This window comes from Canis aureus, chromosome 5 (assembly GCF_053574225.1).
Source record: "Canis aureus isolate CA01 chromosome 5, VMU_Caureus_v.1.0, whole genome shotgun sequence".
Taxonomy (NCBI): Eukaryota; Metazoa; Chordata; class Mammalia; order Carnivora; family Canidae; genus Canis; species Canis aureus.
Window position 1 is genome coordinate 18314753 of NC_135615.1, and position 26367 is coordinate 18341119.

Consider the following 26367-nt stretch of genomic DNA (forward strand, 5'->3'; position numbering starts at 1 on the left):
TATCAATAATTGGTGTTTCTGAATAATTTTTTCACAGCAGATGTATATACAACAAATGAAAATTTTCATTTTTTCACTATGCGTTTCATAAAGTAACTTTTTTTACCATGGAATAATGTTGCTGATAAATATGAAATATCAAAATAATAAAAATATATCATGAATGAAATAGAATTATAATATAATAAAAATATATCATAAATGAAATAGAATTATATATTTTGTTTGTCTACCTTGTTCTTTTCCTTAGATGTTTTCTTTGCAGGTCTAAAAAAGAGGAAGGATTCTTTTCAGGAAAATATTAAATACTTAAAATACAAAGAATATTTAAAGCATATCTAAGCAATATTAATAGCAATATTAACAAAGTATTAAATTTACATCAAAATTGCAAAAGTAAAGGAAAATCATAATGTTACATTATTTGATAGGGGTAAATATACCACATTTTTAAAAAATTTTTATTTATGATAGTCACACAGAGAGAGAGAGAGAGAGGCAGAGACACAGGCAGAGGGAGAAGCAGGCTCCATGCACCGGGAGCCCGACGTGGGATTCGATCCCAGGTATCCAGGATCGCGCCCTGGGCCAAAGGCAGGCGCCAAACCGCTGCGCCACCCAGGGATCCCTATACCACATTTTTTGTTGTCATTTTCAATAAAAACAAGTTTTCACTAAATCAATTTGGAAAGTGCAAACTAAGTTTTTTTAATGACATAAGCCCTTTTTAAATAATCGTGATATTAGTGTTTTGAAGTATTACTGTGCAACTACTATGCATTATTTGGGACAGTTTACATATCCTAAAGGGTTTTTAGGCCTTACACAAACCGTATGAAGTAGGCAATTATACTGGGTATCTTTTCACAGGAAGCAAATGAGGCACAGAAATTCTAAGGAACCTCCCCAAGCCCATACACCTGGTAGGAGCAGACCACCCAGAACTCAAGTCCAGGAAATGTCCCTTCCAAACATGTGTTTTAAAATATGTGGTAAAAGTAAGTTAAGTATTTCTAAGTAATGTGATACCAATTGAATCTATAGTATTATTCCATTTCTACCTATAATTATTCTAGAAATAATTTCTGAATCTTACATACATTTTTAATTTTTTATTTTTTTAAAAGATTTTATTTATTTATTCCTTCACTAGAGAGACACACAGAGAGAGACAGGCAGAGACATACAGAGGGAGAAACAGGCTCCCCCACAAGGAGCCTGGTGTCGGACCCCAGGATCACGCCCTGAGCCCAAGGCAAGACACTCAACTGCTGTGCGACCCCGGCATCCCACACACATTTTTTAATTAAAACACTTCATACCTAGGCAGTATTAAAAATCTACTTTCAATAAACTAAAGATTTAATTCGTCTAAAGAAGTTCATTAATGGGCATTCCTTTACTCATTCAAATGTTTATTCATGGATTCAACAATTACTCATGAAGCACACAATATGTGTCAATGATGCTGCCGGTACAGTAACCGTGGCTCTTGTAATTTAGAACTTTATAATCCAAAAGTAATAATCTATGATAGATGAATAGTTTTTCAATTGTAAATAAACATATTGTAAATAAACAAAACCATTCCCCTTTCCCCAGAACGTAAACAAATACTAACTTAATATAATCAGATACTCCAAAGCCCCTCACAAAATCATAGCTATTCATGATACTGTCAAAGGTACTGAATACCTTAAAACCTATCAAGAAATGATTAGTTCTATTCAGAATCGCCTATGTGTCTGTATATTTACTATTTTATATATATATATATATATTTTTTTTTCAATCGATGAAGGATAGTATCTGAATATTCAATTATATGAGAATACTGCACGATGGAACTGATTCTAAATAAACAACCTCTTACCACAAAACTCATATCCTGATCTGGGGGTCCTGGGATCGAGTTCTGCTTTGGGCTCCCCACAGGAAACCTGCTTCTCCCTCTGCCTATGTCTCTGCCTCTCTCTCTGTCTCTCACAAATAAATACATGAAATCTTAAAAAAAAAAGTCACTCCTCCTCATCCTAACCTATCAAGTGGTGTTTTTGATATACTTGAGTATTTCTTCCCTCAGCCTGTACGACACTATATTACAGTGTTTTATCTATATAATAATCATAGTTAACGTTCCTTCAGAGGGAAATAAAGAATTTATGGGATTTTACCTTCTTTCATCCTGATCCATTTCACTTAGACTGTTGTCATTACTCACTCGTAGTAGACTACCAGTTAGGGAATCGGCCTCCTCAAAGCCTGGTGTAATCACAGATGCTTTTGATGCCCACTTTACATTTTTATCTTTCTTTATTTCCATGATAGACAAACCAGGATCATTACTTAAAACAAAAATCCAATTAAAATATCCATTAGAAAGCCAATATTTTCTAATAATTTTACTGGTAAGGAATAAAAATATTCTTTTGTAAACATCTGTTACACATCTGAATTCATTTATTAATTCATAGAACAGTATGAAGTGCAACCATATGCAAGGAAATACACATATACAATTATGATACAATGTCATTTGTGGGGACAAAACTGCCTGTGTAGGACCTGTGGAATCAAGTGCCATTCACCAAGGCACGGGGGAAAAGTCTCATCTGCCCATGCATCGGGTAACAGGCATACGCACTACACTCCCAGCTATGGATCCGGCAAAAGCCCATAAATTGGCGCCACCCTCACCCTCACAGCCACCATCTGGGAGCCCCTGGAAAACACTTAGATAATCACCCATGGGGGTAGAGAGTCTTCGTGGAAAACCAGCTTTCCTGCAGAGAAGTTCTAGCACATCACCAGAGCAAAACAATCAGGTTTGGACACATGCGAGCAGTAGTCATTAAAGACTAGAGGAGGTGACTGCTACTTCAAAGGCAAAGACAGCAATGCAAAAGGATATGACAAAATCAAGGAAATATGACACCAACAAAGGATTACAATAATCTTCCTGTAATCAATCTCAGACACGTGGAGATCTGTAATTTATCCAAGAAAGATTTCAAAATCTCATTCTTAAGGAAATTCAAGGAGCTACCAGAAAACACAAAAAGCCAATTCAGGGGTGCCTGGGTGGGTCAGGCAATTAAGTGTCTGACGCTTGATTTCATCTCAGGGTCATGAGATTGAGCCCTGCATCAGGCTTACACTCAGCACAGTGTCCCTCTCCCTCTGCTATTCCCCCCTAGCTCACACACTTTCTCTCGCTAAAATAAATGAATAAAATCTTTAAAAAACAGTTAATTCAATAAAATGAGGAATACACTACATAAACAAAATGAGAAGTTTAACGAATAGCTGGAAGGGCTTAGTCAGTTTAAGTGTCTGACTTGGTTTTGGCTCAGGTCATGATCTCAAGGTCGTGGAATCACCCCCAGGTCTGCTTGAGATCCTCTCTCCATCTCTTTCTCTCTCTCCCCACTTGCTCGCTCTTTGTTTCTTTCTCTTTCTTTCTTTCTTTCTCTCTCTCTCTCTCTCTCTGTCAAATAAATACATTTTTAAAAATAATTTTAAAGGGACAAAGAAAAAGAAAATGTTTTGGTAACTTGTGCATACTTTTAGCCTAGTATCTAATCCTAATACAAAAAGCTGATTTACCAACAGAAAATTATATTTTTTTTTCATGGACTAAATGCATGCAAGAAAATATTATGAGCATATAGCTATGTAAATTTACAAAAAGACTGAATTTTCCCATAGGAGATTATCAATACTGAAAAAAAAAAAACAAAACCAGCAATTACTGTTTTAAAACTGCCATACAGATAACTCTTCTAGTTAAATTAAACATCCAAAAAAGATGGATCTTCCTGAAAGCAATTATTAAACAATTCTTCTCGACCCAAATTTCAGAAGTAAATCTGTAATTATGGATACGAAATAGCTTTCATTTTGAAAACAGTTAATAGAAGCAACTTTTAAATAGAAAACAACTGGTTAAAGACACCTCAAAGTTATGCTGGCGGGGGAATGCTAACATGCAGCCATGGTAAAGAGAACCCATCAGAACCAGTTTTAAATGTTTGTAATGATCAATGCCATCTGTCCTCACTCACTAGCCAACCAATGTCAGCTTCTCCCTCATGAAGTATAGCCAATGTGGGACAAAATCACTCCAATACGCATGCCTTGAGTGCCAACCAATCAATAACAGTCTTACCCAAATTACCATGGTGCTTCAGATGATGACAAACCACTTAATTCTCTGAAAGTCTCCCAAGTCTTAAACTCCACTTTTCCTGAAACTGTATATAGAAAGTGAAGACTACTCTGTCAGAAAAGACTGTAAGTGGCCAGCATAGCTCCCTCTTATTAGTCAGCAGTAAATTCCGACTTCACCTTTATATTTCAGATATTGAGGGCTCATATCCTCTGGCAAAAATGTTTAAAGTCCTATAATAATTTACCACCACATTTCATTTTCCTTAATGAAACATAAATGAAGTTTGCTCTTCCTTTGTTCCATTCTACTATAATTAAAACTAACATAAATACCAGTAAAAGAATAAGTAGCAAGTAACCACAAGATTAGGCCCAAGTAATCCACAAAATGCAGATAACGGACAGGTTAAATTGTCAGAATGGACCCATGCCAGCCGTTCTTTCTGTTTAAGTGAGAATTGGTATTATGTTAAAAACAATACACACGGTTTAGTTAAACTCCATTCACTCAACAAACATTTATTGAATAGCACTATATATGCTAGAATATTCTCTAAGCACTGAGGATACGGCCATGAACAGAAAAAACCCTACTCACGAGGATAGTAAACATAGTAACAATAAACTACCTAGGCAAACTACACAGTATGAGAGGAGAAAAACTAAAGCAGAGAAATCAAATTTCAATGTGTTGTAGCAGAAGGGGTGGAGCATTCTTTACAGCTCACAAAGTGGGTGATCACCTTTGTTACCACATTTGGTCATGACACACACCCAAGGGGTAAGTATTAGTATCATTTTTATGAATGAGGTCACTGACATTCAAACAGGTTAAACAAGTTTTTCTGAGATCCCACAGCAAGTAAGTGACAGAACCAGGATGGTAGCACATCTTTTGACTTCAAATACAGTGCTCACACCATTGTAGAACAGCTGCCTCTACTAAGACATAGGCCCGTTTTACCTTCTTCCATAGGTGTCACCATAGAATAGGTCATCATTACTTTATACTATGTTACTATAAGTAGGGCAGCCACAAAGATACTCAATGCATGCTATTTTAACTATCCCAAATGTTTTTACCTTTTAAAGTACCACTAAATCATGGGGACCTCAATGGCTGAGTCAGTTCTGGGATCAAGTCCCAAGTCATCAGCCTCCCTGCTGAGGGGGGAGCCTGCTTCTTCCTCTCCCTTTGTCCCTTACCCCGCTCATGCATGTGTACTCTCTCTTAAATAAATAAATAAATAAATAAATGAATGAATAAATAAATAAATAAATAAATAAATAAATAAATAAATAAATAAATTCTTTACAAAAATAAATGAACAACGTACCACTAAACCACATTGTTATTATACTCCCACTGCTCCTTGTAGATCTACCTGACAATCCAAATATAATACTTTTAGGGTGCCTGGATGTCTCCGTTGGTTGAGCATCCAATACTTGGTGTCAACTCAGGTCATGATCTCATGGTCATGGAATCAAGCCCTGTGATGGGCCCTGCACTCAGACTGAAGTCCGCTTCAGATTCTGTCTCCTTCTCCCTCCCACTCACTCTCTCAATAAATAAATAAATACATAAAAGCTTTTAATAAATCTTTACATATATAGTTAATATATAAATTATGATACTATACATTATGCATAATACACAAACTATATATAAATGTGTTTTATATATAAAATAGAATATGGAAATTATATGATACACATATATGCTAATAAATTTAATGTATAAACATAATATATATGATTTATACTTCTAAAAAACTATAATCCAAACTCTGTCTAGATCACATTAGAAGTTTTGCACATCCATACACACCACAGAATCATACATTTCACCATAGGTTGACCTAGAGTTTTTCTTTAGCTTTTTAGATAACTTTAAAACCCAAACTTGGGATATCTGGGTGGCTCAGTGACTGAGCATCTGTCTTCAGCTCTGGACGTGAACCCAGAGTCCTGGGATTGGGTTCCGCGTGGGGCTCCCTGTGTGGATCCTGCTTCTCCCTCTGCCTGTGTCTCTGCCTCTCTGTGTGTCTCTCATGAGTAAATGGATGAAATATAGAAATAAAAAAAGATTCCTTAACACAATTTTTAAAAAGATTTCATTTATTCATGAGAAACACACACACACACACACACACAGAGGCAGAGACACAGGCAGAGGGAGAAGCAGGCTCCCCATAGGGATCCCAATGTGGGACTCAATCCCTGGACCCTGGGACTGTGCCCGGAGCAGAAAGCAGATGCTCAACCACTGAGCCACCCAGGCGTCCTGATTCCTTAACACTTCTAAGCTCAGTTTTCTGCCATACTACCACACACCTTTCACTAAGTTAAGCTTGCAAATTAGCAGAACTCTATTACTATATTTATCACATAATTATCAATTACAGGTAAAAGGTATAAGGAATTTATTTTTATGGGCAAATGCAGACATGATATTTATTTTTATTTTTTATTTTTTTAAAGAATTATTTATTTATTTATCTATGAGAGACACACACACACAGAGAGGCAGAGACATAGGCAGAGGGAGAGGGAGAAGCAGGCTCCATGCAGGGAGCCTGATGTGGGACTCGATCCCGGGTCTTCAGGATCACACCCCGGGCTCCAGGCGGCGCTAAACCACTGCACCACTGGGGCTGCCCAGACATGATATTTTAAAATAATAAGAAGACGGTACCTCAGAATCCCAAGGTGAACTATCTTCTCCTCGTCCTAAAGCTGATATCCTATCTGTAAAATATAGTCACAAATACATTAATGAGAACATGTATTACTATGAATTCTAAACACATATACAAGCGCATCCACATTCACAAATATTTCAATAAAATAAAAGTAATAGGAGATAAGATTTTCAGAGGGATGAAACATTTTCAGGAAGAAAAAGTTCACAGTAGTTTGCGATACTTAGATAGTAAAAGAAAAATAACTTCGTGAAATGAAGTGGATAACATATTTGGATCTACATACTTTCATATTGTTTTTTACTAGCACGTAAGCATAGAAAAAAACTCATAGAGGTTCACTAACTTACCACTCATATGATTTTTGTGTGCTCTATCAGCAGAAGTCAAATTGTCATTAACTGCTTGCTCTTGTGGAGGACTTTCAATAATATCAATACCATTGTCCTTTTTTCCAATTGCCGGCTTCGTTGCTCCTTCCTATAAGAACACCACCACCACCACCACCACACACACACACACACACACACACACACACACACACAAAACAGCTTCAGAAAACATCATATTAATCCACCTACTCTCTCACTCCTCAAAAAGACAAATACATACTGTATCTGTCAAGTCATAGGCACTATCCTGGGAGAAGCTGGAAATATAAATAAAAGAGGGAGTCTGCCTTATATGCTACTAGGGGGACAGATGGACAAAAACAAATAAGAACAGAAGAGGATCATTGTCTAGTTCTAGAAGTGAAGTGAATAGAGTTCAGTGAAGGCACAAGGAGAAAAATGTTGTATATGGGAAGCTCAGGAAATGCTGCAAAGATAAGGCTTATATCTTGAAAGACAAAGTATACAAGGAGTGTGTGAAGGGCATTCTAGCAAAGGTAGAACGATCAAAAGGATGAAGTAGGAAATAACATAGTAAGTGACAGTAGCTCAGAATGTGGCAAAACTAGGACACAATTATTGGGAATGGGATAAAGAGATATAATTGGAAAATCAGGACTGAACTGAAAAAGACAGAGTCATGCTAAGATATGAACTTTCTCCTTCAGGTATTGGGGAATCCACTAAATAAGGAGGAGTTACATCATCACATATATATTTTAGAAATGTCACTCTAGTACCAATGTAAAGATGAACATAAAGGAACCAAAAGAGAAGAGTATTTCAAAATTATAGATGAGAAAGTGAATTATGGTAATAAGAGGTGAAAAATTGTTAAGCAGGTAAAGATACTGCATGTGGTGGAGTGACTGGATGTGGTTTTTAAGATTTATTTATTTACTTTTGGAGAGAATGAGAGAGTGTGTGCCCATGCAGAGGGAGGGACAGAGGAAGAGGAAGAGAATCCTCAAGCAACCTCTCCACTCTGCACAGAGCCAGACACAGGGCTCAATACCGGGACCATGAGATCATGACCTGAACCAACATTAAGAGTCAGATGCTTAACCAAGGGAGCCACCCCAGTCACCTGGATGTGATGTCACCTAATTTTAGGGAAGTTTAGAGTCCAGGATTTTTTTTCTGCTTCAGTGTTCCAATGGTGCTTTATATTACGGTGGGGAAAACAAATGACAAAGCAGATTTAAAAGTCAGGAAGAGCAAAGAGTCAGAAATAATGTCTTCAGTCTGGGACTTCATCAAATCTGAAGCACCCAGGGGACTTATTAAGAAAGTTTTAGATAAATACATTTGGAGTAGAAAAAAATGACAATACTCAGGAAAACCACATGATGTTAAAAAGTCATCTATAAAACATACTAACCTGATATAATTAATGTCAACCTACACAAAACTCTGAAATTTTCAAAATAAAAATAAAAGAAGGAAAAAAAATAAAACAAAATAAAAGAAGGGGGGAAAAACCATGGGATTCAGTACTTCACTTATATACTTCAACATTACTTTCTAGAACAGAAAAAATACTTTTATTAATATACACAAGTAATGAGCACCTGGATGGCTCAGTTGGCTAAGCCAACTTGATTTCGGCTCAGGTCATGATGTCAGGATTGTGACATTGAGATTTACATCAGACTCCACACTCAGCAGGGATCCTGCTTCTCTCCTTCTCTCTGCCCCTCTCCCCACTTCTGAGATAAATAAATCTTTAGAAAAATGCATATATACGTGGGCATGTATTCATTTCTGCACTTTTAAGATAGATACTGAATCCCAGGTCTCCAGGATCAGGTCCTGGACTGAAGGCGGCACTAAACCACTGAGTCACCCAGGCTGCAACAATATTCCTTATAAAAAAATGAAACTTAAAAGCTAAGATTTAAGTTGTAGAAGAGAAATATTTTAGGGATTACAGAATTTTAAGGCACTTTATGAGAAAAATATAAAACCCCACTTTAAAATTCACATGGTTTCTTATTCCACTGTGAATAGCATACTAATAGCTTTAATTTCCTATCTACACATATAGGATGGTACTTAAAGGCTGGAGAAAGAATCTAATATTAAAATATTAATAATCATGATCATCCAAATTAAAGGTTTAAAGTCTCCAAAGTCATGAATGATTATCAAGCAGGACATAATATTCCATATTCACGGGAGAGAAGAAAAGGCCTTAAACAATCAAATCACTTGTATTTCTGAGTTTCAGATACGAAAGAATTCACAGGTTAAATTTAACAATTTTTGGTGGCACCGGGCTGGCTCACTCACAAGAGTGTGTGACTCGTAATCTCAGCATCTGAGTTTAAGCCCAGCATTGGGTATAGAGATTACTTAAAACAAAATTTAATCTAAAAAATACAAAACAGCGAGTGAAGCCGAGGGGAGCCGACAGCTCCTGAGAAGGCGAGGGGTGTGTGTGCATCCGCCTCTTACTCCTCTCCCTGCAGCCCTCCCTCGAGGCTGGCAACACCTGGGCCCCTCCGCCACCCGCCTGCCTGGGTGGCCTGTCGGGACCTCGCGCCCTGCCCTCGTGGTCGGCGCCACTGCCCCTGCCCCTCATCCCATCTAGGCGCTGCGGCCAGTCCCGCCCCTCCGGCGCCCACGGCCGGGCCCATGTGCAGCAGTGGCAGCGGCGGGGGCAGGGATCGCTTGGGACTCCCCTTCACTGGGTGCGCGGCCCACCCCGTCGCGGGCCTGCCACCTCCCCGCCCCAGGAAGCAGAATGTGATGAACACGGTGAAGGGAAAGGCGCTGGGAGTGGCTGAGTACCTGACCCAGGTCCTCAAGGAATCAAAATTTAAGGAAACTGGTGTTATCACCCCAGAAGAGATAACTTTCAAATCATCCTGAAAACCTACCAATTCGGTCTGAGATTTAAAGAGAGAACTGAAGTGACACAGTGAGAAAACTCTGCCCTTCTATCAAGTACAACTTGTTTATGGCCACTCTGCACTGAGCAAAATGACTAGAAGGAAAAACTCACCTAAAAAGAAAGAATCAGACACATTCCTCTCCCCCACAGTGTTACAAAATTTGAATTACAATTCAATGTCAGAGAGCCAATAAAGAAGCACAATTATAAAGCTACTGGTGGCTCAAGAAAAAAAGCATAAAGGATTCAAGAGACTTCATGACTGCAGAATTTCGATCTCATCAGGCCGAAATTAAAAATCAATTAAATGAGATGCAATCCAAACTGGAGGTCCTAACGATGGATAACGACGTAGAAGAATGAGTGAGTGACATAGAAGACAAGTTGATGGGATCCCTGGGTGGCACAGAGGTTTGGCGCCTGCCTTTGGCCCAGGGCGCGATCCTGGAGACCCGGGATCGAATCCCACGTCGGGCTCCTGGTGTGTGGAGCCTGCTTCTCCCTCTGCCGGTGTCTCTGCCTCTCTCTCTCTCTCTGTGTGTGACTATCATAAATAAATAAAAATTTTTAAAAAAAGACAAGTTGATGCCAAGGAAGGAAACGGAGGAAAAAAGAGAAAAACAATTAAAAGATCCTGAGGACAGGTTAAGGAAAATAAATGACAGCCACAGAAGGAAAAATCTACATTTAATTGGGGTTCCAGAGGGTGCAGAAAGGGACAGAGGTCCAGAAAGTGTGTTTGAACAAAACCTAGCTGAGAAGTTCCCTAACTTGGGGAGGGAAACAGGCATTCAGATCCAGGAGATAGAGAGATCACCACCTAAAATCAATAAAACCTGCTCAACACCTTGACATTTAATAGTGAAGCTTGCAATTCCAAAGATAAAGAGAAGATCCTTAAAGCAGCAAGACACAAGAGATCCCTAACCTGTATGGGGAGAAGTATTAGGATAACAGCAGACCTCTCCACAGAGACCTGGCAGGCCAGAAAGGGCTGGCAGGATACAGTCATGGTCCTAAATGAGAAGAACATGCAGCTGAGAATACTCTATCCCCATCAAGGCTCCCATTTACAATTGAAGGAGAGATAAAGAGCTTCCAAGATAGGCAGGAACTGAAAGAATATGTGACCACGAAAGCAGCTCTGCAAGAAATACTAAGGAGGACTCTGTAAAAGAAAGAGGAAGTCCAAGGAAACAATCCGTAAAAGCAGAGACTGAACAGGTATCATGATGACACTAAACTCGTATCTATAGTAACTCTGAACGTGAATGGGCTTAATGACCCCATCAAAAGGCGCAGGGTTTCAGACTGGATAAAAGAGCAAGACCCATCGATTTCCTGTCTACGAGAGACTCATTTTAGACCTAAGGACACCTACAGCCTGAAAATAAAAGGTTGAAGAACCATTTAACATTCAAATGGTCCTCAAAAGAAAGCAGGGGTAGCTATCCTTACATCAGCTAAATTAAAGTTTATCCCAAAGACTGTAGTGAGAGATGAAGAGGGACATTATATTATACTAAAAGGATCTCTCCAAAAAGAGGACCTAACAATCAGGATATTTATGCCCTGAAAGCGGGAGCTGCCAAGTATATCACTCAATTAATAACGAAAGTTCAGATATACTTAGATATTAATACACTTATATGTGGAGACTTGACTATAGTGCTTTCTGCAATCGACAGATCTTCTAAGAACAACATCTCCAAAGAAACAAGCGCTTTAAATGATACACTGGACCAGATGGATTTCACAGATATTTACAGAACTTCACATCCAGATGCAACTGAATACACATTCTTCTCAAGTGCACATGGAACTTTCTCCAGAATAGGCCACATACTGTGTCACAAATCAGGTCTTAAACGATACCAAAAGATTGGGATTGCCCCCTGCATATTTTCAGACCATAATGCTTTGAAACTAGAACTAAACCACAAGAAGAAATATGGAAGGATTTCAAACACGTGGAGGTTAACGACAATCCTGCTAAACGATTAAAGGGTCAACCAGGAAATTAGAGAAGAATTAAAAAGATTCCTGGAAACTAATGAGAATGAAGATACAACCGTTCAAAATCTTTGGGAACAGCAAAAGCAGTCCTGAGGGGGAAATACATCGCAAGACCAGCATCCGTCCCCAAACTGTAAAGAACTCAATGCAAAAGCTAACCTTGCACCTAAAGGAGCTGGAGAAGGAACAGCAACTGAAACCTTCAACCAGCAGAAGAAGACAATTAATAAAGATTCGAGCAGAACTCAATGAGATAGAGACCAGAAGAACTGTGGAAAAGATCAACAAAAACCAGGAGTTGGTTCTTTGAAAGAATTAATAAGACAGATAAACTATTAGCCAAACTTATTAAAAAGAAGAGAGAGAAGACCCAAATTAATAAAATCATGAACGAGAGAGGAGGGATCACCACCAACACCAAGGAAATACAAACGATTTTGAAAACTTAGTATGAGCAGCTTTACGCCAATAAATTAGGCAATCGAGAAGAAATGGGTGCATTCCTGGAAAACCACAAACTACAAAACTGCAACAGGAAGACATAGAAAAGCTGAACAGGCCAATAACCAGGGACGAAACTGAAGCAGTCATCAAAAACCTACCAAGACACAAAAGTCCGGGGCCAGATGGCTTCCCAGGGGAATTCTATCAAACGTTTAAAGAACAAACCATACCTATTCCACTAAAGCTGTTATGAAAGATAGAAAGGGATGGAGTACTTCCAAAGTCGTTCTATGAGGCCAGCATCATCTTAATTGCAAAACCAGACACAGACCCCACCAAAAAGGAGAATTATAGACCAATACCCTGATGAACACGGATGCAAAAATTCTCAACAAGATACTAGCCAACAGGATCCGACAATACATTAAGAAGATGATTCACCATGACCCAGTGGGATTTATCCCCGGGATGCAAGGCTGCTTCAACACTTGTAAAGCAATCAATGTGATTCATCACATCAGCAAGAGAAAGAACCAAGAACCACATGATCCTCCCAATAGATGCAGAGAAAGCATTTGACAAAATACAGCATCCATTCCTGATCAAAACTCTTCAGAATATAAGGATAGAGGGAACATTCCTCAGCATCTTAAAAGCCATCTACAAAAATATCGTTCTCAATGGGGAAACACAGGGAGCCTGTCCCCTAAGATCAGGAACAAGACAGGGATGTCCACTCTCACCACTGCTATTCAACAGAGTACTAGAAGTCCTAGCCTCAGCAATCAGGCAACAAAAAGAAACAAAAGACATTCAAAGTGGCAAAGAGGAAGTCAAACTCTCCCTCTTTGCAGATGACATGATACTGTGCATAGAAAACCCAAAAGAGGGCAGCCTGGGTGGCTCAGCGGTTTAGCGCCTCCTTCGTCCCAGCGCCTGCTCCTGGGGACCTGGGATCGAGTCCCGCGTCCGGCTCCCTATTGGAGCCTGCTTCTCCCTCTGCCTGTGTCTCTGACTCTCTCTCTCACTGTATCTCATAAATAAATGAATAAATAAAATCTTAAAAAAAAAAAGAAAGAAAAAGAAAACCCAAAAGACTCCACCCCAAGATTGCTAGAAATCATACAGCAATTTGGGATTGTGGCAGGATACAAAATCAATGCCCAGAAATCAGATGCATTTCTATACACGAACAATGAGACTGAAGAAAGAGAAATGAAGGAGTCAATCCCAATTACAATTGCACCCAGGAGCATAAGATACCTAGGAATATACATAACCAAAGAGGTAAAGTGTCTCCACCCTCAAAACTACAGAACACTTCAGAAGGAAATTGAGGAAGACCCAAAGAGATGGAAAAATATGCCATGCTCATAGATTGGAAAAATTTCAATGCTACCCAGGGCAATTTACACATTTAATGCAATCCCTATCAACATACTATGGACCTTCTTCAGAGAGTTGGAACAAATCATCTTAAGATTTGTGTGAAATCGGGACCCCTGGGTGGCACAGCGGTTTGGCGCCTGCCTTTGCCCCAGGGCGTGATCCTGGAGACCCGGGATCGAATCCCACATCGGGCTCCCGGTGCATGGAGCCTGCTTCTCCCTCTGCCTGTGTCTCTGCCTCTCTCTCTCTCTCTCTCTATCTGTCATAAATAAAAAAAATAAAAAAAAAAATTGTGTGAAATCAGAAAAGACCCCAAATAGCTAGGGGAATATTAAAAAAGAAAACCATAGCTGGGGGCATCACAATGCCAGATTTCAGGATGTACTACAAAGCTGTGGTCATCAAGACAGTGTGGTACTGGCATAAAAACAGACACATAGATCAATGGAACAGAATGCAGAATCCACAAGTGGACTCTCAACTTTATGGTCAACTAATATTCAACAAAGCAGGAAAGACTATCTACTGGAAAAAAGACAGTCTCTTCAATAAATGGTGCTGGGAAAATTGGACAGCCACATGCAGAAGAATGAAACTGGACCACTTTTTTACACCATACACAAAGATAAACTCAAAATGGATGAAAGATCTAAATGTGAGACAGGAATCCATCAGAATCCTAGAGGAGAACACAGGCAACACCCTTTTTGAACTTGGCCACGGCAACTTCTTGCAAGATACATCCCTGAAGGGAAGAGAAAGCAAAGCAAAAATGAATTATTGGGACTTCATCAAGGTAAGAAGCTTCTGCATAGCAAAAGAAACAGTCAAGAAAACTAAAAGGCACCCTACAGAATGGAAGAAGTTATTTGCAAATGACCTTTCAGATATCTTGGCTAGTATCCAAGATCTATAAAGAACTTAGTAAACTCAACAGCAAAGAAACAAACAATCCAATCATGCCATGGGCAAAAGACATGGACAGAAATTTCACAGAGGAAGACACAGACATGGCCAACAAGCACATGAGAAAATACTCCGGATCACTGGCCATCAGGGAAATATAAATCAAAACCAGAATGAGGTATCATCTTCCACCAGTGAGAATGGGCAAAATTAACAAGGCAGGAAACAACAAATGTTGGAGAGGATGTGGAGAAAGGGGAACCCTCTTGCACTGTTGGTAGCAATCTGAACGGGTACAGCCACCCTGGAAAACTGTGTGGAGGTTTCTCAAAGAGTTAACAATAGAACTGCCCTATGACCCAGCAATTGCACTTCTGAGGATTTACCCAAAGGTACAGATGCAGTGAAACGCAGGACACCTGCACCCCAATATTTATAGCAGCAATGTCCACAATAGCCAAACTGTGGAAGGAGCCTCGGTGCCCATCGAAAGATGAATGGATAAAGAAGATGTGGTCTATGTATACAATGGAATATTACTCAGCCATTAGAAATGACAAATACCCACCATTTGCTTTGAGGTGGATGGAACTGGAGGGTATTATGCTGAGCAAAATAAGTCAATTTGAGAAGAACAAACATTATATGTTCTCATTCATTTGGGGAATATAAGAATTGGTGAAAGGGAACATAGGGAGAGGAGAAAAAATGAGTGAAAATATCAGTGAGAGTGACAGAATATGAGAGACACCTAACTCTGGGAAATGAATAGGGGTAGGTGGAAAGGGAGGTGGGGGGTTGGGGTGACTGGGTGATGGGCACTGAGGGGGTCACTTGGCAGGATGAGCATTGGGTGTTATGCTAAATGTTGGCAAATGAACTCCAATAAAAAAAAGTTAAAAAAAAAACATAAAATGACAAGAGGCAAGCCACTTTATATTTTAAGAGTAAATAATACACAACACTAAACTCAGAGCAGGAAAATTAATTTTACAAGAGAGTACTTTACCTTGGTACCAGAAGTTAAGTCCTCATGTTTTGAAGGCCTTGAATCATCAGTATCAGCTTTGCGGGTACGACTTTACAGCAAAAATAGAAAACAAAGACAAGTTCATTTCTTTAAAAAGAAAAATCGAGTCAAAGTCAGCTGTTTATTAATGAAGTTTCTTGACATACGAAAATTTAGCCTCGTTTTGGTTAAGCTTTTATTTTTAATTCTAGTATCCTTAACATACAGTGTTACATTCGTTTCATATATACAATATAATGATTTGGTAATTCCATACATCACCCAGTGCTCATCATGACTAGTGCATTCCTTAATTCCCATCTCCTATTTCACCCATTCCCCTACCAACATCCGCCCTGGTAACCATCAGTTTGTTCTCTATAGCAGTCTTCTTCTTGGTAAATCTGTCTTTTCTGTCTCCTTCGCTCATTTTTATTTTGTTTCTTACATGTTACTTAGGAGTGAAATCATATTTGTCTTTCTCTGACTTACACTGCTTAGCGTAATACGCTCTAGCTCTCACCATGCAAATGACAAGATGTCATTCTTTTCAATGGCTGAACAATATTCCATTGTGTGTATGTGTGTGTGTATATATATATGTATATAACCACTTTTTATTCACTAATCCATCAACATGCACACTTAGGCTGATGATTGCAAATAATGCTGTAATAAAAACATGAGGTGCATGTATCCCTTTGAATTGGTGTGTTTGTCATATCTGGGTAAATACGTAGGAGTGCAACTCTTGGATTGTTAGTTTTGTTTTTAACTTTTTGAGGAACCGCCATACGGTTTCCCATGGTGGCTGTCCCAGTTTGCACTTCCACCAAAAGTGCAACAGGGTTCCTTTTTCTCCACATCCTCACCTACACTTGTTTCTTGTGGTTTTGATTTTAGCCATTCTGACAGGTGTGCAGCGCTATCTCATTGTAGTTTTGATTTGCATTTCCCTGATGACGTGTGATGCTGATCATCTTTTTATGTATCTGTTGGCCAACTGGACATCTTCTTTGGAAAAATGTCTGATACATTCTGATCATTCTTGACCTGGATTGTGTTTTGGGTGTTGAGATGTATCAGTTCTTTAGATTCTTATACTAACCTTTATCAGATATGTCATATGCAAATGTCTTCTCCCATTCTGTAAGGTTGCCTTTTAGTTTTGTGGAATGATTCCTTCACTGCAAAAGCTTTTGATTTTGATGTAGCCCCAACAGTTTATTTTGCTTTTATTGCTCTTGCCTCAGGAGACATAAAAACAAACAAACAAACAAAAAAAACCTGGCTACAGCTAATACCAGAGAGATCATTGCCTGTGCTCTCTTCAAGGATAAAATGGTTTCATGTGATATATTTATATCTTTAAACCATTTTGAATTTATTTTTGTAAATGGTGAAAGAAAGTGGTCCTGTTTCAAGCTTTTATATACCCATTCAGTTTTCCTAGCATCATTTATTGAAGGAGACTGCCTTTTCAAACCATTGGATATTCTTTCTTGCTTTGTCAAAGATTAATTAACCATATCATTATAGTTTATTTCTGGATTTTCTATACTATTCTACTGATATTTGTATCCATTTAATGCCAATACTATGCCATTTTGATTACTACAGCTTTGTAATATAACTTGAAATCTAGCATAGAGATATCTCCAGTTATGTTTTTCTTTTTCCAATATTGCTTTGGCTATTTGAGGTCTTCAGTGGTTCCATATAAATTTAGTGTTGTTTGCTCTAGTTCTGTGAAACATGTCGATGGATTTTAGTAGGCATTGCATTAAATTTGTAGATTGCTTTGGGTCCTATACACAGTTTAACAATAGGTGCTCTTCCAATCTATGAGATGGAATTCTTTCCATGTCTTTGTGTCATCCTCAGTTGCTTTCACCAATGTTTTCAGAATACAGGTCTTTCAAAATTTGGCCTCTGTGTTATTTTTTTTAACACGTTATTTATTTATTTATTTATTTATTTATTTATTTATTATTTATTTATTTGAGAGAGAGAGAGAGAGTGTGTGTGTGTGTGCACAGTAGGCAGAGAGGCAGGTGGAGGGAGGGGAAAGAAGCAGGGCCCCTGCTGAGCAGAGAGCCCTATATGTGGCTCTATCCCAGTACCCTGACATCATGACCCAAGCCAAAGGCAGTCGCTTATCCGACTGAGCCAGCCAGGCACCCCTTGGCCTCTGTTTTTAAAAAGGGTTTATCTATTTTGCTTTCACCTCTCCTAACCTGTGAAATGCCCAGTAAAGGCCCAGTTTTAGTTCCCATAACTAAGTGTGACAGGTGAGGAATTCTCTGAAATGTCTGACAGCTAACTGGACAAAAGTTAACCACCATGAATTATCACCTTCCACCTGTCAGAATGGCTAGAATCAAAAACACACACTAAAAAATATTGGTGAGGATGCAGAGACTAAGGAATACTCGTGAGCTGGTGATGAGGATAGAAATTGGGGCAGCCACTGTAAAAAACAAAATGGAGTTTCCTTGAAGAAGTACCAATAGAAATACCACATGATCCAGTAATCCACTACTGGGTACTTACTTACCCCCAAAAAAAGAAAACACTAATTTGAAAAGACATATGTACCCCAATGTTTATTGCAGCATTATTTACAACAGCCAAGATATGAAAGTAACCCATGTCCATCAACAGATGTATAACACACACACACACACACACACACACACACACAGAGCAATATTACTCAGCCATAAAAAAGAATGAAACCTTACCATTTGCAACAATGTGGATTACCTGGAGGGTATTAAGCCAAGTGAAATAAGTCAGAGCAAAATAGAAAATTACTGTATGATTTCACTTATATGTAGAATCAAAAAAGCAGAACAAATGAACAAACAACCAAAAAGCAGAACCAGACCCATAAGTACAGAGAATTCTGTATTGCCAGAAGGGAAGTGGGTGGGGGACAGAAAAAATGGGTGAAGGGAAGTGGGAGGTTCAGCATTCCAGTTATGGTAAGTCACAGGGATAAAAGTACAGCATAGGGAATATAGTCAATAGTATTGTAACAGCAATATGCAGTAACACATGGTAGCTACACTTGTGGTAAGCATGGGGTAACAACATAGACCTGCTGAATCACTATGTTGTACACATGAAACCAACATAACGGTGTGTCAACTATACTTAAATTTTGAAAAGGAACTATCTACAGATGTTAAAGAACAAATTTATATGTTATTACTTGGAATACTATTCCTGAAGAGATTAAAAGATTAAAAATTATAAAATCCAAGTTTCACAAGTCCTGCCTTATTTACGTCCACATAAACGAGCAAGACCTTAAAAATCATCAAGGGCACTCAGATACCCAAGAAGAGAGACTGCTATAAAAATAGTCCCGATATCTGTGCCTCTATTTCCCCACACACTGCCTAATATTTTCTTTTTGTGAGCTCCCACTCCTGGATCACTCCTCTGCAGGGCTCAGTGGCACTCTCCAACGTTTAAGTCTTTAGCCTGCCAAGGCACAGATTCCCAAAACAAGGAAAGGCTCAAATGACCAAGAATAGGAGCCATTTCCTGCTCCTGGAGAACCAGCTAAATGGAGTCTGAGTCATCCATGCAGTCATCTCAATGTAGGCACCTTACCAACTACCCAAATGAAGCTCCGTTATTGATCTGACAGCTAGTCCTACCCCACCAAACCCTACACATACATGGGAAGGGCATCAGAGAATTACGAAAAGAGGTGGAGCGATCACAAGACCCTGTGACCTTGGGCCATACATTTACATAGTTCAGAATCTCCATTCCCCCCATTATTTGAAAGGATCTAACCCGCCTTCTGTAAGGTGGGGTAGAAGTCGATGATGTCCCATTCCTATTTGCTGTAAATACTCTTGCCAGTGGCTCACCTTATTTTAATGTTTCTCAACAGAAACTCTGAAGTAGGGCAGCCGGATAGCCCAGCGGTTTAGTGCCACCTTCAGCCCAGGGCATGATCCTGGAGACCCAAGGTTCGAGTCCCAAGTCAGGCTCCCTGCATGGAGCCTGCTTCTCCCTCTGCTTGTATCTCTGTCTCTCTCTCTCTCTCTCTCTCTCTCTCTTTCTCTCTGTGTGTCTCATGAATAAATAAGTAAAATCTTTTTCTTTTTTTAAAGGAAAAGAAACCCTGAAGTATGCTAGTTCCTTCAATTAAACCAACAAAAAGAGGGATCCCTGCGTGGTGCAGCGCTTTAGTGCCTGCCTTTGGCCCAGGGCGCGATCCTGCAGACCCGGGATCGAATCCCATGTTGGGCTCCCAGTGCATGGAGCCTGCTTCTCCCTCTGCCTGTGTCTCTGCCTCTCTCTCTCTCTCTCTCTCTCTCTCTCTGTGTGTGACTATCATAAATAAATAAAAATTAAAATAAATAAATAAATAAATAAATAAATAAATAAATAAACCAACAAAAAGAAATGCTGCTCAGGACTCTCTTGAACGCTCTATTTTAATATGCTTTTATAAACAACAACCAATATCTTGTGTTCTTTCTTTGTGTAATTGACCTTTGTCTATCTTGTCATAAACTCCAATATTCTGTCATCATTTCTAAAACTCTTTTTCCTATTCAACCCAGTGTGGTTCTTCTTGAAACATGCCCACTCCTGCTAATTCCCATCTCGTGTACACTAGACCCACTCCCTATCTTTATATTATGAAATCAAACATGAGAGAAAAGGGAAAAAATCTAAATTTAAATCTCATTTCTGTCAGTTATCAAATTCAAGTAAGTCACTTTAATCCCTTTTGAGTTTCAAATTCTCCACTTCAACAACCACTTGGTAAGGATGTTAAACATGGGTTACAGCATCAGAGAGTATTTTGATTAACACATCTCTAAGATTCTTTAAAACCCTGAAATTCTATCTGCTTTTCATTTTGACTTTAGAAAAATGGAGAATCCTTAGCTGCAGAAATGATAAAAAGTAATGGAATAAAAGAAACAGCAAGAAAATTGGAGAAGAAAGTTTAAAAAAATCAAGAAAAGAGTATAGAAAGGACATGGATAAAAGCAAAAAAGTCTACAAAAAAAGAAAAAGCTTCACAGAACTTATCAAGGGTGCCAGCCTAAAGGGAAAATTAGACTGAGAAGTCAGTAAATAGACAACTGTTTAGAAATACCCTCTAAATAGATGATAAATTTAATTAACGTTACATGGTCTATACCTAGATTGCATATCCTTCACTTTCAGAAATATCATTCATCTCAAGGAGAGCAGACGTCACTATATCTAAGAGCTTGCCTGATTAGGGCTTGCTTATGTAAAAGCTATGGTACTATGGTCATAGGTAACTGAGATCCACTCCAAAATTTTTGACAGTAAAAACAAGAAACTAGTTACCACTGCAATAATTACCTCTAGCTATCACTAGTTGTGTCAAATATATTAGGAAAATGCTTGGACTTGCCTGGTTCTTAAGAAAACTCTAAATCAGAGTTAACATGTAATGAAATTTGACATTCTGGGATGATCTAAGATCTGTATCTTAATTCCAGTGCTGCTGAGGGGCAAAACATGTATGTGGGAGCCACGCAGGCTAACATTCAAATCATGGGTCTGCTACTCATTAACTATGGAATCCTGGGTCAGTTTATCCATCTCCCTGAACTACAGCTGACTAGTTAAAAAAAAGTAGGCTATAACAGCACAGCTCCTTGGTGAAACTATTGCAATGACTAATAAGTAATAAGTAAGACGTATTAAGCACATAATACAGTGTCTAGCCCAGAAGACAACACTCAACAAATCCTTTCCTCTCCACTTCCTTGGTTAACACATGATTTTAAAAAAATCCATAAAAGTCCTACCTGCTTAAAGAGACTTCTTCAGACTTCTTAGCCACTAATAAAGAAAGCAGGAAAATACATTCTAAGTCAACAATAGAAAAATACAGAATATTAAAACTGTAAGACAGATGATGACTTGTTCAAAAGTATTCCTTTGGGACCACACCTGGAAACCACACTACAGTGGATATTAATTGTACTATTGGTAGGCAGTTAATGCATTAAGAAATCTCATTTTCTCCTCTATATTTACCAATGCAAGAAAGAATTCTAGTTATCAGGATGTGGTACATACAAGTGGATGTTTCTAATGACCATTATTGTAACCAAACCAAACCCTATGAGACTGACAGGAAATGGTATCATTAGCAGAATCATTATCATAAAGTGACAATGGCAAACTTAAATAGCATGATTTTCCTGGACTTCCACTACTAGGAGCAGTTAAAACAGACTATACATATTTAGCTGGAACACAACGGAACCTCTCCAGCTCCTCAGTGGAGACTGCTAAGTTCAGGATGAAATGCCTCATCACAAAGTTCGGCTCGGCTCCGGTCACAATCTTGGGGTCCTGGGTGGAGACCCTCAGGGAGTCTGCTTTTCTCTCTCCCTCTGTCCTTCCACCTCGCTTGTGCTATCTTTCAAATAAATAAATAAACTCTTCTCAAAACCTTTTCTAGAGAAAGACATAAGGCCTAGAAAAAGAACGTTTTATTTTTTTTATTTTTTTTAATATTTTTTTCTTTATTTATTTATGATAGTCACACAGAGAGAGAGAGAGAGAGAGAGAGAGAGAGAGAGAGGCAGAGACATAGGCAGAGGAAGAAGCAGGCTCCATGCACCGGGAGCCCGACGTGGGACTCGATCCCGGGTCTCCAGGATCGCGCCCTGGGCCAAAGGCAGGCACCAAACCACTGCGCCACCCAGGGATCCCAAGAACAACATTTTTTTTTTAAAGATTTATTTATTTATTCATGATAGACACACAGAGAGAGAGAGGGAGACTGAGGCAGAGACACAGGCAGAGGGAGAAGCAGGCTCCATGCCCGGAGTCTGACGTGGGACTTGATCCCGGGACTCCAGGATCACGCCCTGGGCCAAAGGCAGGTGCTAAACCGCTGCGCCACCCAGGGATCCCAAGAACAACATTTTAAATGGATTGAATTGAGCCTCCTGACTTGTTCAGTAGAGAGGGCTGAAAATTTCAAAATGGACTGATACTTGGCTAAGGAAATAAAAGCTTCCTTTGTCTTCCAGTATCTTTAACTTGGTATTCTTCAATCTATCCTCCACACGAGACGCCTGCAAACTATGGCCACAGGCCAAATCCAACCTGCCATCTGGTTCTGTAAATAAAGTTGTAATGGAGCACAGTCACATCTATTTCAATACATATTGCTATGGCTACTTTCACACGACAATGGCAGAGTGTGAGACCCCAGGGCCTAAAATATTCACTATCTGGCCCTTTTAAGAAAAGCCTGGTGATCCCCATTTTATGCCATAACCAAAGGGCCCTAATTCAAATCTAATCTGATTACTCTTCTATTTCAAATTCTCCTATCAATCCCTGCTGGCTCCCTCCCCAACAGCCATTCCATATTCTTCATTCTTGCTGGAGAACCACAGCTTTATTTGGATATTTAGTGTCCCAATACACAAAGAATGTGGTCTCGCCCCAGCTGCAAAAGGAGAAAGGATTATTCTAAGCTAATCACAGTACCTGACTTACCAGTGACTGGTTTAGGAACAAGCAAGTCATGTTACCTAGCCTATAAAATGTTAGGGGAAGTTTACTGCAAGCTGCTGAGTTTTCTTCCTATATAAAAGAAACACAAAGACAAACACAGTTCTTCTGGTCATGGATATTGTCATGTGAAAATATGCCTGAAGCTGTTGCTAATTAGCCAAGCAGGAAAAGAGACAGGGACTCCTGGGTGACTCAGCGGTTGAGTGTCTGCCTTTGGCTGAGGTCCTGATCCCCGACTTCCCGGATCAAGTCCCATGTTGGGCTCCCTGCCTGGAGCCTGCTTCTCCCTCTGCCTATATCTCTGCCTCTCTCTCTCTCTGTCTCTCATGAATAAATAAATTAAAATCTTAAAAAAAAAAAACACAACACAAAGACAGCTCTATTATGAGCACCTTGAAAGACCAAAACTCTATTCCATCTTTGCTTCCTATAACTTGCAAAACCAAAGCCAACCTAAAGAATTTCTGTGATAGAGATCCACTAAGTTAAAGGTTTCTTCCTACATTTCAGACCATGCAACACACTAGGTGCCACCTCTGGGGAGCAACGGTAACATCTTTGTGACTGCGAACATTTTTGTGCTTTTATTATAATTTGTTGAGCCCAAGTTGCCCTTTTTGAATATTTATTATGATCATCTTTTGACTAATAACAGAGTATCTTATTTCCAAAAAACTACAGTATTATGCAACAAACAGGAGAGAACATTGTTCTAATGAAGTCAACATATCACATTCTGACTTAAGAGAAGTGAAGTCACTAATAGTGAGATTGTGTTGATGCAACAGCATCTAAAATAACCTGTGTTCCTCAACGGGCTTCCGTAGGATAGGTCATCACCTAAAAAATCAAGCAATCTCATTGGTCTTTCTGCACACTAGCTAAGTTTTGCAGTTCTTATTGTTTGCCATTTGTGTAAAGGACCAGCAAGGTATTGCAGAGTTCCAGTTTTAAGGATAATGAGACAAATCACGCTATAATAATATTTACTAAATGAAATCCACTTGTAAAAGTCAAAATACCATTTGTATAACCAGTAATTTTTATAACATGTTTATAGAGGAAACATAAAACATACTAACTTGAAAATCTTTTTTCCTTATTTACACAAAGCTATCCCATAGGATTTTAAGTCTCATAACTAATGAGGGCACCTGGATGGCTCACTGGTTGAGGTTGTGATCCCAGGTTCTGGGATTGAGTCCTACATCAGGCATCCGTATGGAGCCTGCTTCTCCCTCTGCCTCTCTCTTTGCCTCTCTCTCTGTGTCTCTGAGGAATAAAGAAATAAATTCTAAAAAATACTAAGATAACGAATTTATTTTCAGACAATACTGCCTCATATTTTAAATTACCAAAAAGAACTTCTCAAATTCTGAATCCGAGACTATTAAGAAAGAAATTAAGAAACCAAACACCCATGCAATTTACACATCCGATTTGTTTCGTTTTGTTTTCATTGCTTTTTCATTATCAAAACTGCCTTACTCTGACTTCATCTATGTTAGGACCACCATAAGTAATTCACTCTAAAAAATCGTACCTAGATCATGATTCTGTGAAGAATTTTCAGGTTTCATTTCTTCTTCATGTTCAGAAATTAGTTGGTCACTGCTACGTATAAGAAAGAGTGATAAACAATGAGACTTTTTTAATACTGATATGAAAAATATTTACCAGATATATCAAATTCTTAAGATTTTTCAAAGAATATCAGGGTTAACATCAAAACTTAAATTACCCGAATAGGTACTTCAAATTTGTTAATTCTAAAAACTTTTATCAAGTATGTAATTATAATTAAAGGAGAAACAAAAGTAAGGTGAACCAGTCATGAGTTGAAGGCATTTTGCTCAGTAAACTAAGAGTTAGCCTGCCATAATGGAAAGTGTCTCAAATCCCAAAGTCCCAGCTCTAAAACCAGCAGCTTTTGTTCTTAGACCAGCCACTTCTCTTCCACTCAAAGTCTTTCTCTATAAAACAGGAATCTTACCATCTTATATTACAAGGCTGTTAGGAGGATTTAATGAGGTATTATACCCAAAACGTGGTCTCTCAGGCAAGGTGATGCCCACAACTCTGGGAAGGGCAATATGAGACCTTCCATGACCTAATAAAAAAGGTATTCCACAGGAGTTAAAGCAAGCTTGGGGGGCAGCCCGGGTGGCTCAGTGGTTTAGCATGGCCTTCAGCCCAGGGCATGATCCTGGAGACCCAGGATCGAGTCCCATGTCGGGCTCCCTGCATGGAGCCTGCTTCTCCCTCTGCCTGTGTCTCTGCCTCTCTCTCTCTCCTCTCTGTGTATTCTCATGAATAAATAAAAATAAAATCTTAAAAAAATTAAAAAAATAAAGCAGGCTTCGGGTACAGATGTAGGAACAAAGGGAAAGTCCAGTCTCTTCTTGTAGTATTATTTGAACTCCTTTAATAGTTTAGAATGGTCCTAACTAAAGTCTGCCAGCAGAAAAGACAAACAAAATCCTCGAAGGTTAATTCATCATGAAGGTCTGGGCTAACATATGGTTTCCACATAAGGTTTTTGAGTGTGAAGGGAAGGGTGTATGGGGCTAAAGCCAGAAGGCCCAGCTGCCAGAACAGCACGCCGGTGGCTTTGGAATAGCAGCTGAGCATATAAGCATACGTAATAAACAAAAAAGGGTTGTAAGTTTGAATTCTAAGTGTGGATCACCATGAGGACTGACGAATGAGGATCAGCAAGGGCATCCTATGAGCAAAAGTCAATCATGACTGGACTGCAGAACCGGTTTCAACAGCAATGTTGCAGGAACAGAATCAAAGGAAACCACAGAATGATGAGCATGTCCTTTTTTCCATCCAAAAGGCTTATTATGAAAGAGGACTGTCTCTCTGGTCTTAGGGAAA

At 39.0% G+C, this 26367-nt stretch overlaps 1 protein-coding gene and 1 pseudogene across 6 annotated transcripts in view; both read right to left on the reverse strand.

The window, feature by feature from the left end:
* Positions 1 to 2342, reverse strand: part of LOC144313760 (ankyrin repeat domain-containing protein 26-like) — a 52126-nt pseudogene extending 49784 nt beyond the window's left edge. The window contains exons 1-2 of the transcript XR_013379395.1: positions 2175 to 2342; positions 234 to 267 (exon numbers count right to left, since the gene is read on the reverse strand). The product of XR_013379395.1 is annotated as an ankyrin repeat domain-containing protein 26-like (transcript). The remainder of the gene's footprint in view (positions 1 to 233; positions 268 to 2174) is intronic.
* Positions 2343 to 7225: 4883 nt separating this feature from the next.
* LOC144313761 (putative ankyrin repeat domain-containing protein 26-like protein) overlaps positions 7226 to 26367 on the reverse strand; it is a 34735-nt gene continuing 15593 nt past the window's right edge. The window contains exons 5-8 of one of the 5 annotated variants that reach the window (XM_077897002.1): positions 25028 to 25098; positions 21753 to 21786; positions 15928 to 15997; positions 14454 to 14757 (exon numbers count right to left, since the gene is read on the reverse strand). In XM_077897002.1, the coding sequence (XP_077753128.1) occupies positions 14692 to 14757; positions 15928 to 15997; positions 21753 to 21786; positions 25028 to 25098 (241 nt within the window). In that variant the 3' untranslated portion in view covers positions 14454 to 14691. Of the gene's footprint in view, positions 7356 to 14453; positions 14758 to 15927; positions 15998 to 17917; positions 18694 to 21752; positions 21787 to 25027; positions 25099 to 26367 lie in introns of those variants that run through there. The other 4 variants (XM_077897005.1, XM_077897003.1, XM_077897004.1 and 1 more) reach the window with 4 other exon arrangements.